The sequence below is a fragment of the Barbus barbus genome (assembly GCF_936440315.1).
Source record: "Barbus barbus genome assembly, chromosome: 41".
Taxonomy (NCBI): Eukaryota; Metazoa; Chordata; class Actinopteri; order Cypriniformes; family Cyprinidae; genus Barbus; species Barbus barbus.
In genome coordinates, this window is record NC_136719.1 from 2,188,310 (window position 1) to 2,201,291 (window position 12,982).

At 39.1% G+C, this 12,982-nt stretch overlaps 1 protein-coding gene across 3 annotated transcripts; it reads left to right on the forward strand.

The window, feature by feature from the left end:
• The first annotated feature begins 1,730 nt into the window (after positions 1–1,730).
• LOC306860861 (uncharacterized protein) lies at positions 1,731–12,335 on the forward strand. 3 transcript variants are annotated; one of them, XM_079402839.1, is made up of 5 exons: positions 1,731–1,817; positions 4,703–4,812; positions 6,260–6,355; positions 7,417–7,476; positions 9,908–12,335. In XM_079402839.1, exons 2-5 carry the CDS (start codon positions 4,720–4,722, stop codon positions 9,983–9,985), a joined length of 327 nt encoding a protein of 108 aa, XP_079258965.1. In that variant the 5' UTR covers positions 1,731–1,817; positions 4,703–4,719; the 3' UTR covers positions 9,986–12,335. The 3 variants fall into 3 exon arrangements, with proteins under 3 accessions (XP_079258965.1, XP_079258963.1, XP_079258964.1); XM_079402837.1 differs by lacking the exon at positions 1,731–1,817 and adding an exon at positions 3,769–3,852; XM_079402838.1 differs by lacking the exon at positions 1,731–1,817 and adding an exon at positions 3,959–4,448.
• Positions 12,336–12,982: the final 647 nt, after the last annotated feature.

Here is a 12,982-nt window from a genome sequence, read left to right on the forward strand (position 1 = left end):
CCGTAGGCCTACCCTTTCAAAAGGTTCTATTATGTACTATTTTCATTATGAAAATGTACTTCTACACTTCTAATAATATTTACTTCTAATTTAGTTCTAAAACACTTTCTATAGGTTATATCTACAAAAGTCCTTAAAGAAATACACTGTTTTGTCACTTTAAATTGTTCATGTTATTCAAAACTGAGTATTAGCCTATTTGTTCCTCAATAAAGTTCTTTCATAAGTTGAAGTGTGTGAATTTTATTTCAGCAAATACCTCTCATTGTGACATTAACTCACATAATCTGTCTGATTGTGTATTTTCATTAGATCAATGTGGCTAGCGTTTATCCAAGTTTAAGAGATCTAACACAAACAACTTACTGATGCTCAAGCGTGCTATCGGCAGTTGCCTCACTGCAAAAAGATTTAATGCGTTTAATTACAGGGAAAACTCGTTGATAAATAGAAACTTGTTAAGTTGCTGCAAAAAAAATACAGACTACTTCAGCCACTGAACAGATAAATTACTGACTCAGTAATAGTGAATCAGATTTGAAAAATGGCAGGGGATTGTTTCCTTCCTCTGTTTTCATTCAGAAAATAAATGCCAGCCCACCGTGTGTGACTCAAACCCCCGAGAAACCCACACAGAACCGGTTCCCTGACCGCTGGCTGTGATTAGCTCCGACTGCTAACATGAACAGAGAAAACACTACAAACTATAACAACATACCTGTGGGGGGAAGGTCGAAGAATCGATTATGGAAAAGCGAAACTGCTGAAGGAATGGTTCACTCCAAATTGGCATTTTTATTGTTTACACAGATGCAGACCGTCGAGCTCTGAAAATGTTATAAAAGAACTTTAATGTGGTCTATAAACTTGTGCAATAAAATGAAAGTCTTCTGAAGACACGATAGCAGTTTCCCAGTTCTGAGTTGTGGACAGCAGGAAACATTGCACAATGAAATCTAACTAACTATAAATTCATGCATAGCCAGGCTATATGAGAGCAACAACATTTACCATCAGCTTTATAAAAGAAAACACTGAAAATCTGTTAAATGTGTTAATAAGGATTTTCTGTATTGAATACATTGCACTGTTTTGTAGGTTTAAAATGGCTAATACCTTTCAATCATTTACAGTGGAGGAGAATTAATGCTTTGTTTGTTGTTGATCATGTCTTCAATCAATCTGTATGGAAACGTTATCTTTCAGAAACCAGCTTTAGGTAGATTCCAGATTCAGAAACACTACTCAAACTACATTACATTAACAGTGTAACTGGCAATATCATAAACATGGTGTACCAAATACAATGTGTGTTTTTTATATTTTATTGATAAATACACATTAATATATATATATATATATATATATATATATATATGCATCTTTGTTAAACCACAGCACCTTCAGAAAGGATACAGTAGGCTATTATAAATGATATTAATTACCATTCTGCAAACATTTGATCAGATCCTAACCCATATTTTGTATATAATTTTAGTTTCACTGCTTTTATTTTATAAATTAAGTTTATTATTCATCTACCTTTACCTTCTCTTGTAAAAGTCCAATAATAAAAGTTAAGTCCCATAAATAATGTCAAGACATTATTATTTTTTATTATTATTACTCATATATAAGTGCAACCATATGGTGGTGTAAGCCGGCGTAATGCAAGAGGGTGAATATTTGTGAATTGCTCATAGACCGTGTGTGTGTGTGTGTGTGTGTGAGGGGCGTGGGCGATGGAAGACACGGCAGGAAAAGCAGGAAGTGCACGGAGAAAGTAAGGAGTAGTTAAAGTGCCAGAAGAGCACATGGTGAGCACATTACAGCTGTTCATTCATACTTCTTCCTCTGCATATTACTCGAGGTATATATGTGAACATGACAAATGTCTCAGAAACAACAGCCTATGAAAAACAACCTCGAACAAGTTTAATAGTTAGTTAGACAGGAAGCTGATGAATGTTTTATCTGTTTGTCATCAAAACCCTCCCTCTTTAATTTACAAACTTCTTTCAGTTTCAAATTCCAGAACGACGACTCTTTATTTAGTACAAAAATGATTAGAGGATACTCAGTGACTCACGGTGACTCGTCTGTAAACAGCAAGAATGGGGGATTAGTCATGTTATTTGCATGCTATATAAGTGGCATGGTTTTGCATTTAAAAGATGTCTCAGTAAACCAAATGGCCCATTGTGAAAACACAGGTCAGTGAAATGCGCTGTGCTAAATGGTGCTGTGCTTTTACTCCATATTTTCAACACAATATGCATATTGACCAAAGCAGGGTGCCGATAGCTGCAGCATCACACCTTGGTTTGTGTTGTAAATGTAAACCAATTTTAGCCCACAGCCTTCAACAGGAAAAGACCAGCCTTTCACAAGTCACAGGACTGTATCTCTTTAAATGCATGCAGTGATGTTTGCTTTATCAGACCAGAGCTATGCTACTTCTCCGTAGAGCAGTATAAACATATATTGTTGAGAACTGAATTCGCAACTTTCAGCAAAAGGTTACAATTTTGTGATGGACAAACCAAAGTAACTTTAATTGGACCAATTATCAAATACCATGGTGTATTGTGCACTTCTTCAGGAAGACAGGTCTTCAGTCATTTAAGGGGATGAGAGGCAAATCAGCATCCCAGGACATTCAGAGATGTGTGTCTGTGGAAGGCGTTTGAATCCATGCTGCTGTTCATTTACCTGCTGCTCTGCTATATTAAATGTGTCTGTGAATGTGACTTTACAATGCCTTGATGATGAATATGACCTTTGGCTGGTTCTCATTTCTGACCAATGAATTTTAATGACTTCCAATCGTTTGTGATTGCTAAGAATTAAGGGTTAGTTCACCCAATTCTGACATCATTTATTCACCCCAAATCTTCAAGACTGGCCATAACTTTGTCAGTTACATGAAAAAAGGTAGAAATTTGAATATAAAAATAAGTAGCTCAAGCTTGCTTTTCACTTGGTTAACTGCTAGCTGGTCAAACTAGTTCTTAATACAGTCTTAGTCACTATATTTATGCAACTGGTCCCAGATGTTCTTCAAAATACCTTCTTTTGTCTCGCATAGTAAGAAATGTTTGGAAGAACATGCAGGTAACTAAATTATCACTGAACTTTGCTTTAAACAATGATACAGCAATTGCACTCACAAAGAGCAAATTCTAGTCAATGAAATATAGTAGGAACTAAAAGATGACCGTTATAACTTGAGTAATTTCTGAGCTTGTTTCATTGGCCTTTCATCCAAGCATTAACAGTTTTTAATGCATTCCAGCTCAATAGTGCCTCTTGATTTTTAGATGCATTTTTTTGTTTTGTTTTAAATATTACAAAACAATATATAATACATGTTGCATTAAGGATACATACAAACAAAATAAAACAGTCTCGTGGGTAACTTGGAAACACTTTTTTTTTTTTTTTTATACAAAACTCTTTTTCTTTTTATTGCTTAAGAGACTTTAAAATGAAGATGTTTTTAAACTCTAAAAAAAATAAAAAAATCTGCCTGCTGTAAATGTGTACATTTTGCGTGCGATTCTAAACTAGCGCTAAAATAAAGAGGGTAACAAAAAAAGGGGGGGGTCGGATAACAACAAAAACCTACATGTAACAACATTACAAACGCAACGGTTGGCTGTGTCTGGCGCCGACGCAGCTGATTGGTAGAACTCTACCACCGACGCAGCTGATTGGCTAGCGACAATTCAAACGCACGCCCTCCTCTCCGCCCCTCTTTGTATTTCCGGTGTGGAAGAGCCTGAAGCTCTGAAGGCGATTGTTTCATTCATTCTCTGCTTTACACGCCGTCCCGACCGCTCCTTTAAAAGGGTACGTTTAAATCTCTCATTTCTTTCAAAGCTAGCTCTAGCTATTTTCATTCTCCACAAGAACAAAATAAGAAGCAGAAACAGGAGTGATTTGTTTGTTTTAAGGCACATTTGAAGGGGTTTAACGAACACTAAACAGATTGGCGGGCTCGTGTGGCGCGGTTTTCGGTGTAATTTATTACTTAAGTTATAGTAAGTTAACGCAGTCCACTCCTTTCTCGAAGAAACTTTGTTTTTATATGCAACAAACATCGCGATTCGTTTAAAACTCAACTCTTGGGGGTTTCGAAACAAAGGGCTAAAATAGTTTAAAATCGTTCAAACGATGTTTTACGCAAAGCAATGTTATAGCGCTAAGTTTTGTTTGCTATTTTTCTGTTTTATTTTTTTACTCGTTTAAAGCTCTTCGCGTGTAAACAACAGAATCGTGTTTTCACGCGCTCGGGGATTTAAAAGGGCGCGAATCGCGCGCTGTGTTCGTGTTCCGGTTCGCGCTGGAGCCGCGGGGTATCCGTAGAAACCGTTCGACTCTTTCTCTTTTAAAGCTCCGCCGCAGCACAGCGAGCTTCCGACGGATTTCAGGTCTGCGATCTCAAGGTATTCAGAAACACTTGTTTAAACGGACTCTAGCTGCTCGGATATGTTTTGTTTGTAGCCGTTGAATTCGCGCGAGCTCAGGCCTAGCGCGTGTTGTAAACAAACGGGAAGCCGGTCGTTCCGCGCGCTCTTATAGTTCATTTCTACTTATTATCAAACGAGCGCGTAGTAATATTTAAAGTTTCTGCACTATTAGATGGATGCAGTGTTTGTTGATCGACTGTGCTTACTCTCTTGACTCTCTTTGCATGCAGCTTTCCAGTAAAGCACAATGAGTGATTCTGGCAAGGACACAGTGGCTCCTAAAGAGAAAGACGGAGCAGAGAAGAGGGGACGTGGAAGACCACGAAAACACCCACCACAGGTATTGCATGGCTTTATATGGGCTCTTCAGGGTTTCAGTTGGTTTACTGCCTTTATTTTGTGTTTCGAGCTAAAATGATGCTTGCGTGCGTTTTATTTATTTTTGAAGTCTTGCACAACGGCTGAGGAAAACCAAACCTTTTCTTTTTTTTTTAATCTCGTAAAGCTGTTAACCGATAGGCTATATTGATCTGTGTTTTGGTGCATCTTCAGCTCAATTGCACACGCTTAACATGTGCAATGGTCATCTTTAATGGCAGAATGACCAAGGCCTGTAACATGATCTCTTTAAACCAGCAGTAACCCACTTACTGTTTCAGCTGCGCACTGATTGGCCGCTGGGAAATACCAGCATCTGATTGGTTCATCCCGCTGTCATTCATAGGGCCTCGAGTGCATTGGGTTTAAAGTTTCTATTGCTCACCCATGTAACCAGAGCCTTTGAGTAGTAATCCATGGCCACCATCATACAACAAGATGGATTACTTATTAGGCACCACTGTCTTAGCTGCTTTAGTGTGTGTATATAATTTATATAAAGCCATAGCTCTTTACTACACTATAAGTACACTAATAATGTGCTACAGAAAAAAACAAACATGCATATATCATTTGTGCATTTAAATTTCATTCTGATTTTTATCCAAGTGGATCACATCTGTATTTCACATGCTTAGAAAGGCTGCAAAGTAGCAGCTCTAGCAGATTCAGTTTGTGCATTTGTGGTTCGTTTCAGAAATTAGGATGCAACTGCTTTTCAAATAATTTTTTTTATTCAGGCTCTGTTTTGTATTGTGTAGTTGTAAAATTGTCAAATGCCTGAAATACTATAAATGTTAACAAGTGCTGTTCTTTCACATTCTCTTCTCTGTAAATCAAATGACGTAGATGTTAGTCTACATTGACGTAAACTTGGTTTCCTGTCCTTGAGAAGACAGAAGCAGACTTGGTATGCATTATTTGCAGTTGGCTTACTCTATCCATGTGCATATGTCTGGCAGGAAATATTCTTTACACTGACCCTGGTATAACACTGATAGCTGGGCTGTGGTGGTCTGCAGTGTATTTGGTTCTCTTTTGGCAACCAATGACTGCATGCCACCTGTTGGTCTTAAAGTAGCAACCAGTTGTGTTAACTATGAACAGCAGATGCTTTATAAGTTATCCACCAGCAGTATGTGGAAACCCACAGTTGACTCAGATTTTTGTGTTTCTGATTACTTATCTTATATGGGGTGGTGATGGCGCAGTGGATAAGACATGCCTTTGGTGTGAGAGACCTGGGTTCGAATCCACTGTGAGACACCAATGTGTCCCTGAGCAAGACACTTAACCCCTAGTTGCTCCAGAGGCGTGCGACCTCTGACATATATAGCAATTGTAAGTCGCTTTGGATAAAAGCGTCAGCTAAATGAATAAATGTAAATGTTATCCTTTTCAATCCTCAGCAGCAGGAGGCAAGTGGATCTCCCACACCGAAGAGACCTAGAGGAAGACCAAAGGGCAGCAAGAACAAGTCTAGCTCCACAGCATCTCGGGGCAAAGTGAGTAGAAATGTCTCAGTGGTTTTGTGCACAACTACTTCTACAATATTGCCATCAAAGACAAGAAACCGACAAACCTGCACCTGTCTTCCGGCCCTCTGAGTTTACACGCTAACAATCAAAACATGTTATGGTTTCCATAAAGAACATTCTCAAAACCTTTTTATTGCACAAAGTTATTTTTGTAGAGGAAGGGTTTTTTTTAGGTCCTAACATAAAGAAAAGATTCCGTAACACTTTATTTTAAGGTGTCGTCGTTACATGTACTTCCTATTATAACACTTAATTGTGCATTGTTACGTGCAAGTAACCCTAAGGCAAGCCTTAATCCTAACCATATAGTAAGTACATGTAGTTAATTAATATTACTCTGTACTTAAATGCATTACTGTAATAAGGACACCTTAAAATAAAGTGTAACCAAAGGTTCTTCTAAGAACTCTTTAGTGAAAGGTTCTTTGTGGAACCTAAAACTGTGGTTCTATGGAATTAATGCAAATCCCTACTTTTGGAACCTTTAATTTTCAAACTAATTCTGCCCAATTTGCTTTTGTTTAAATGTAAACATGCTTGTTTACAGTCAGTTCATATATATTTTTAAATGTGCAACCAGAAGAGTCTTCTGTTTTTGTTAGTCTGCAGATAAAACCAGTTGCTCAATTACAGTTAAATCTTTTGACTTCCTGCTGGTTTCCTGTGGCGTAGCAGGCGCTGTGCGTTGCAGGTGCACAGGCAGCAGTGCAGTCTCTGAGACGATAACCCCACCCCCTGCTTCTACCCTTCCATCTATTATGACGACAGCTGACCAACTAACCCCCCCATATGCACACCGCTTCTCCCTTTGTGCGCGCGCATATTGCTGTTTCTCTCGCCGCTTGTACCAGCTGTCTCTCAGCTCTAGACCAGGTGGCTGGCGAACTGAAGTGCTGCTCATGTCCGTTTCCAATATAATGGCCAATGAACTCGCTGCCCCTGGGCTGCCTGCCAGCAAGAGCCCAACAGCTCCCTCTGGTGCTCAACTGCATGTGCAGCACCGTGTTTATTCTCTCTTTTTCTTTCAGAAAACGGCAACGGCTTCGGCACCTGCAGGGACGAAACGCCGAGGACGGCCCAAGAAAGCAGTGAGTTTTCATTTGTCTTCCGTTTAGCACATTTCATGTGCATTTACAGCGAAAACCGCAAGGCTGAACGGGTGTTTGTGTGGTGGGAAGTTGCCACGGGCAACAACACAAATATTTGCCTGCTTCTCACGGGGGATTTCTTGCAGTTCTTTCTCGCTCTTCGTTTCTCTCGTAGGTCTTGTTTATAAGAACAGATTAAATATCTTGAAGCCTTTTATTTTGCTAAGTCAAGTCAGTTTGGCATGTAATCAGGCCGCCCCCCGTTTTCTCGACAGCTCACTGTGTAGTCATCAGCCCCGTGTCTTTGTGCTGCATTCCTCTTACATGAGGCACGGTTCTGGCGCTGGAGTTTAGCTTTCCTCATTCAAACATGTCTGCAGGAATCCGGCGAGTTGAGTCACACAAACCTTGAGTCACTACTAGTTATCATAGCTATGCCGGGACATTTCCTCCACTTAGTCATTCAAACTTTGAAAACAGGAAACTCTGATTTGATTTAGTAGAGAGGATGCAACATGCAAAAAGTTAAATGTACTTTGTGACCATTGTTTAATCTCTTAAAGGGATAGTTCACCCAAAAATGAAAATTGTCATTAATTACTCACCTTCATAATGTTCCTAAACCATAAGACCTTTGTTTGTTTTCTAAACACAAATTAAGTATTTTGATGCACTCTGAGAGCACTCTGACCCTCCATAGACAGCAAGGATCTTACCACGATCAAGGTCCGGAAAACGTAGCATGGGTGTCATTAAAACAGTCCATGGCCTCAACTAGGGGTGTTCGATATGATGATTTGATCGTGGACTATAATCTCTCCACAATCTGCTTTTGAAGAAATATGGTAGTATCGTGCTAACAGCACACATCAGTTGCAGTTCTGGTGTCTCCGTCTCTATATACTGTACAACACCACATACAGCAGTAGAGTTACTCTGACAGGACACTGCACTTATTCACGATCGCAAAAGTACATTATTTGCATACAAGCCTTGCCGGTTAAACGTTTCATTCATGCGCTGGTCTGACGTGCGCTTTTTCTGAGTGCATACACCTGAAGCGTGCTCACTAAAAACTAGGGGTGTAGAAATGCACATTATGGCTCCATTCACAGTTGCTGTTAGGGACTGACAGCAGTTACTTACAGGTGAGAGACAATGTTTTATTCAGCAGATTAAAACATCTGCTTGAATACATCTGTATGAATGAACAGCTGAAGTCACAACCGCATTCAAGAATCAAAAATGGCGTCATAACACTGAGAAGTTTTATCACCGTTGACAGCCCGTTTTTAATAAAGGAGCCCAGCCGAGGCTTGTCCAATCCAACACACAGTTAAACAACTAACTACAACTTTAAATGCTTTGTTTGCGAGTGCAGTGTGCGTTTGGCACGTGCGTCTCAAAGAGCTTGTGCGATCGCGCCCGCGGCACTGACGGCAGCTCCAGTGGATCTTAAGATGACCACGAATCATTTCTCCGTCTATGAGGGTGAATTAAACCTGTCGTGATTATATAGGCAACTAGATGTTCTGTGCTGTTCATTCAGCGCAGCTTTGAATGTGGTTGTGAATCCTGACAATGTAAAGGCGTCAGTTTGGCTATATGCGGTTCTGACTGTCGTATTATAATAATAATAATAATAATGAAATTGCCATACTAGCCTTTACCTTCTGCTCTAGAGTCTTGTTTTGTGTTAAACATGGCAGAAGAACGGTCTTAAGTAGGGATAACTGCAGGCTCGCGCGATGGGTGTCTAAAGGTGCGACTCCTTGACGCATTCCATGCTAATCGACGTATTTTCATAATTGATGACTGACGAATCGCTGCAACCCTACATTGTATGTCACAGTTGTAAACTTAAACTGTGAACCTTTAAAGTAGGGTCAAAAAATATATATGGTCTTTTTATAAAATACATTTTATACATATACATTTAACTAAAGAATCCTGCAAGAACTTGAATTCCCCCCCCCCCTTTACTTGTACTGCACAACAAGTGGTTGTCCCTGAAAATAAAGCAGTTTGTTTTTTGTACTGTGTGTATTTGTAATGTGTATCTTTTGTTATTTTTAATAAGAGATCAAATGACAAAGATTATCGTGTCACGTGAATCGTGGTATGATAGTTTTTCCATATCTGTGAGGGACTGAAATACGGCGCTTTCAGTAGGTTGTAGTGTTTAATATACAGCGTTCAGTGACGATCTCTTTCTGAAAACTTAAGCAAACAAAAAGTCTGTAATACAGCTTTGAAAGTTGTAAAAAATAACGTGATTTAGGACCTTTATACAGTGCGTGCCATTGTCAAAACTGTACGTCTGTTAATTCAATATGGCATCTAAACCAATTGTTGCATTGTTTTATTTTGCATCCCATAATGCAAATATCACTTCCTCATCTGACTTTTTTTTTTTTTGCTGTCTCTTCAGGAGAAGGAGGAGCAGCCATCTAAGTCTTCTGAGGAAGAAGAAGAGGAGGAGGAGGAGGAGGAAGAAGAGGAACAGTAACTAGCAACTTGTGCTACCTCACAATCCAACGTTATTTCTTCCTGTTGACCAGAGCTGGACTGACCCTCCCCACCCCACCCATTCCCCCTCTTCCCCTTACACTAGTGCCACCCTCACCCTCCAATTCACCTTTACGCTCTAGCGCCCCTAGCGTCAGGGAGGCTTGCACACTTCATGCGCCTTCTCTGTGTAACACCACTGGAAAAAGACTCAAAATACTGTATGTCCATTCATGGATGCATGCACACGTGTATGCGTGTACGTATATGTCTCGCACTCAATGGATAATTGGTCGAAAGTGTCTGTCATTATACTGGACAAAGATATGCTCTGATGGCGGCTTGACACAAAGCGATTTGCAAAATACTGAAGTTTTCTCTTTTTTCGCAAACAACAGTTTCAGGCCTTGATAATTCAAGTTTATTTTTACACGTCTAAATCTAAAATATGGTAGGTTGTGTGAAATTCATGTCGTTGTGTACTGGACAAAGGTGAATTGACCTACTCAATTGTTTTTACTTGGGTTGTGTGTGCGTGTGTTAACTCGATGTCTCCAGTTATACCTTTTAGCTACTCTGTGATTCGAGCTAGAAATAAAATGAGCATTTTTTTTTTTTTGAGTGAGAATAATCTAGAGGACTTTTAACTTGTAATCAACATATCATTGAATGCTTTGTCGTGAGATCTTTTTGACTTTTTTTTGACCGACTCGCCACCATGATTTCGCTGATTCCTGCGATTTAAATTTACTGGCACGCGAAAGCTACAGTCAGTTTCAGTCCGTTCTCAGTGTAGTTCAGCTTTCTGGATGTGCTAAGGAACCGTTTCCTCATCAGGCTGTGTTAGAAACGTTGATTTTGGAGGACACGATTGGTTTTAATTGTGCAAATGACTAAATGTTTTACCACCAACTGATCCTTGCTCCAAAAAAAAGGCACCGCTAATGATTAGACACCAGCAGTGCTTTTAATTGTATCGGCCCCAAATCCGTGAATTACACGTGCGAACGTTAAATCTTTTTTTTTTTAAACTAGAAAATGCTAGATCATTCCATTTGCTCGGAAATTCCTTGTGAACTTCCCAGCCGTGTCACTTCTGTCCCATTACAGTCCACTCAGACAACTTTCGCTTGATGTGTTTTGGGTTTTTGTTTTTTTCTTCATGTTGTTTGTTTGTTTGTTTGTTTTTTTGACGTGTTAAATTCCATGTCAGGGAACGCTGATCGGTCCAGTGACTGGGTCTCCTCTCAGAACTTAATGCTGCTACAAACATGGTTAATTAAACCCGGAATACTGCAACCAGGTCAGTTCTACTCTGGACCTCACTTTACAACAGCCTTTAACGGATTACTCTTCTCTTTCCTGACGATGTTCAACTGGTCTCAGCGCAGCCTTTGGCAAGCGTGTTTGTTTCTGATCCATTTACAGCTGTCTCTGGTGTGGGTTTTGTTGCGTTTTCGTTTTGTTATAAACTGATTTCGCTTACAGCAGTGTGCATCAATGAACAAACTTTTTTTTTTCTTTCATAAACATCTGGACACACCACAGGAATGACTGCATTGAGTCAGATGCATAACATGTTCACAGACTGTGGTAGATAGGTTTGTTTTTTTTCTATACATACTCGTTTGGTGCACTGAATTGCCTTTTTGATTTGTTATATCATGGACAAAATTATTTTAGTGTGGCACCTGAAAGTTAGGGCTTTTTTGTTTTTTTTTCCCCTCTTTATAATAAACTACATCCTGCTAGTGCTTAGCTCTGAGCCCTCGTTTATTAGATCATGATGGTACTATGGCTGTTTGGCGCAGTGGTTTTTAACATGCCCCTTCAATACGGTCTTGTTTTTATGTGCCCGTGCACACAACTGGTTTGGGATCAGTCTTTTCAATGTATACACTCTGCATTTTCTATTGTGGACTGCAGGAATTTATATTCAAAATGGTAATAAAGTTAAGAATTCGTACATATCTTTGTGGCTGTATTTTTTTATTTTTTTTAAGTATTACTTTTAACAATACAATTCCCCTGTGTGACTAGAAGTGGTGCTATACAACTAGAAATAAACTGCATCAGATCTTCCTTAACCTTTCTCTTCTAAAGGGCGATTAATGATGTTTTGTCTTTCACCTGGCTTCCATTTTTGGCCCTGACCAGACAACTTGGCTCTATACGGTTGTATGGACTCTTCACAGTTTGATGCATTTCTGCTTTAAAAGTTCATCTAGAAAACGGTTTTAATTTTTAAACTAAACAAATTAAAGGTTTAACTTTTTTTTTTTTTTTTAAATTCTGTAACTTTACCTTTTTAATAATAAAAAAAAAACTATACTGCTAGAATGAGATGATTGTGAACTTGACGTGTAAACGTCTTGGTCCTTGCTGTAGAGCTGATGGGCGGAGCTTGTTGAACAGCTGAACCTAATTAGCTCAAGCTCCTCCCACTCCAGATTGCATTCATGCTCATTTGTCAACGATGTATTAACATGAGCGAACAATGCGTTTATTACACTTAATATTTGTTAATGAAAATAGTTGTTCATTGTTTATTCATGTTAGTGCATTAATATTAAACAACTTGTGATTTTAATAATGCATAAGTAAATGCTGAAAGTTACTAAGATTAATAAATGCTGTAGAAGTCTTCATTCTTAGTTTGTTTACTAAAGGAGAACTGCCCCCCCCCGACTGAGCCTGGTTTCTCACAAGGTTTTTTTCTCCATTCTGTCACAGAGGGAGTTTTGGTTCCTTGCCGCTGTCGCCTCTGGTTTGCTCAGTTGGGGACACTTGATTTATAGCAATTATCATCAATTTGATTTCACAGATACTGTTTAAACCAAACTGAGCTAGACAAGGACATCTCTGAATTCAATAATGAAATGCCTTTAAATGAAAATTGAGTGTTTAATCTTATACATTACTGACACTCTATCCTCCAATCTGATACTGTTAAGTGCTTTGACACAATCTGTATTGTTAAAAGCACTATATAAATAAA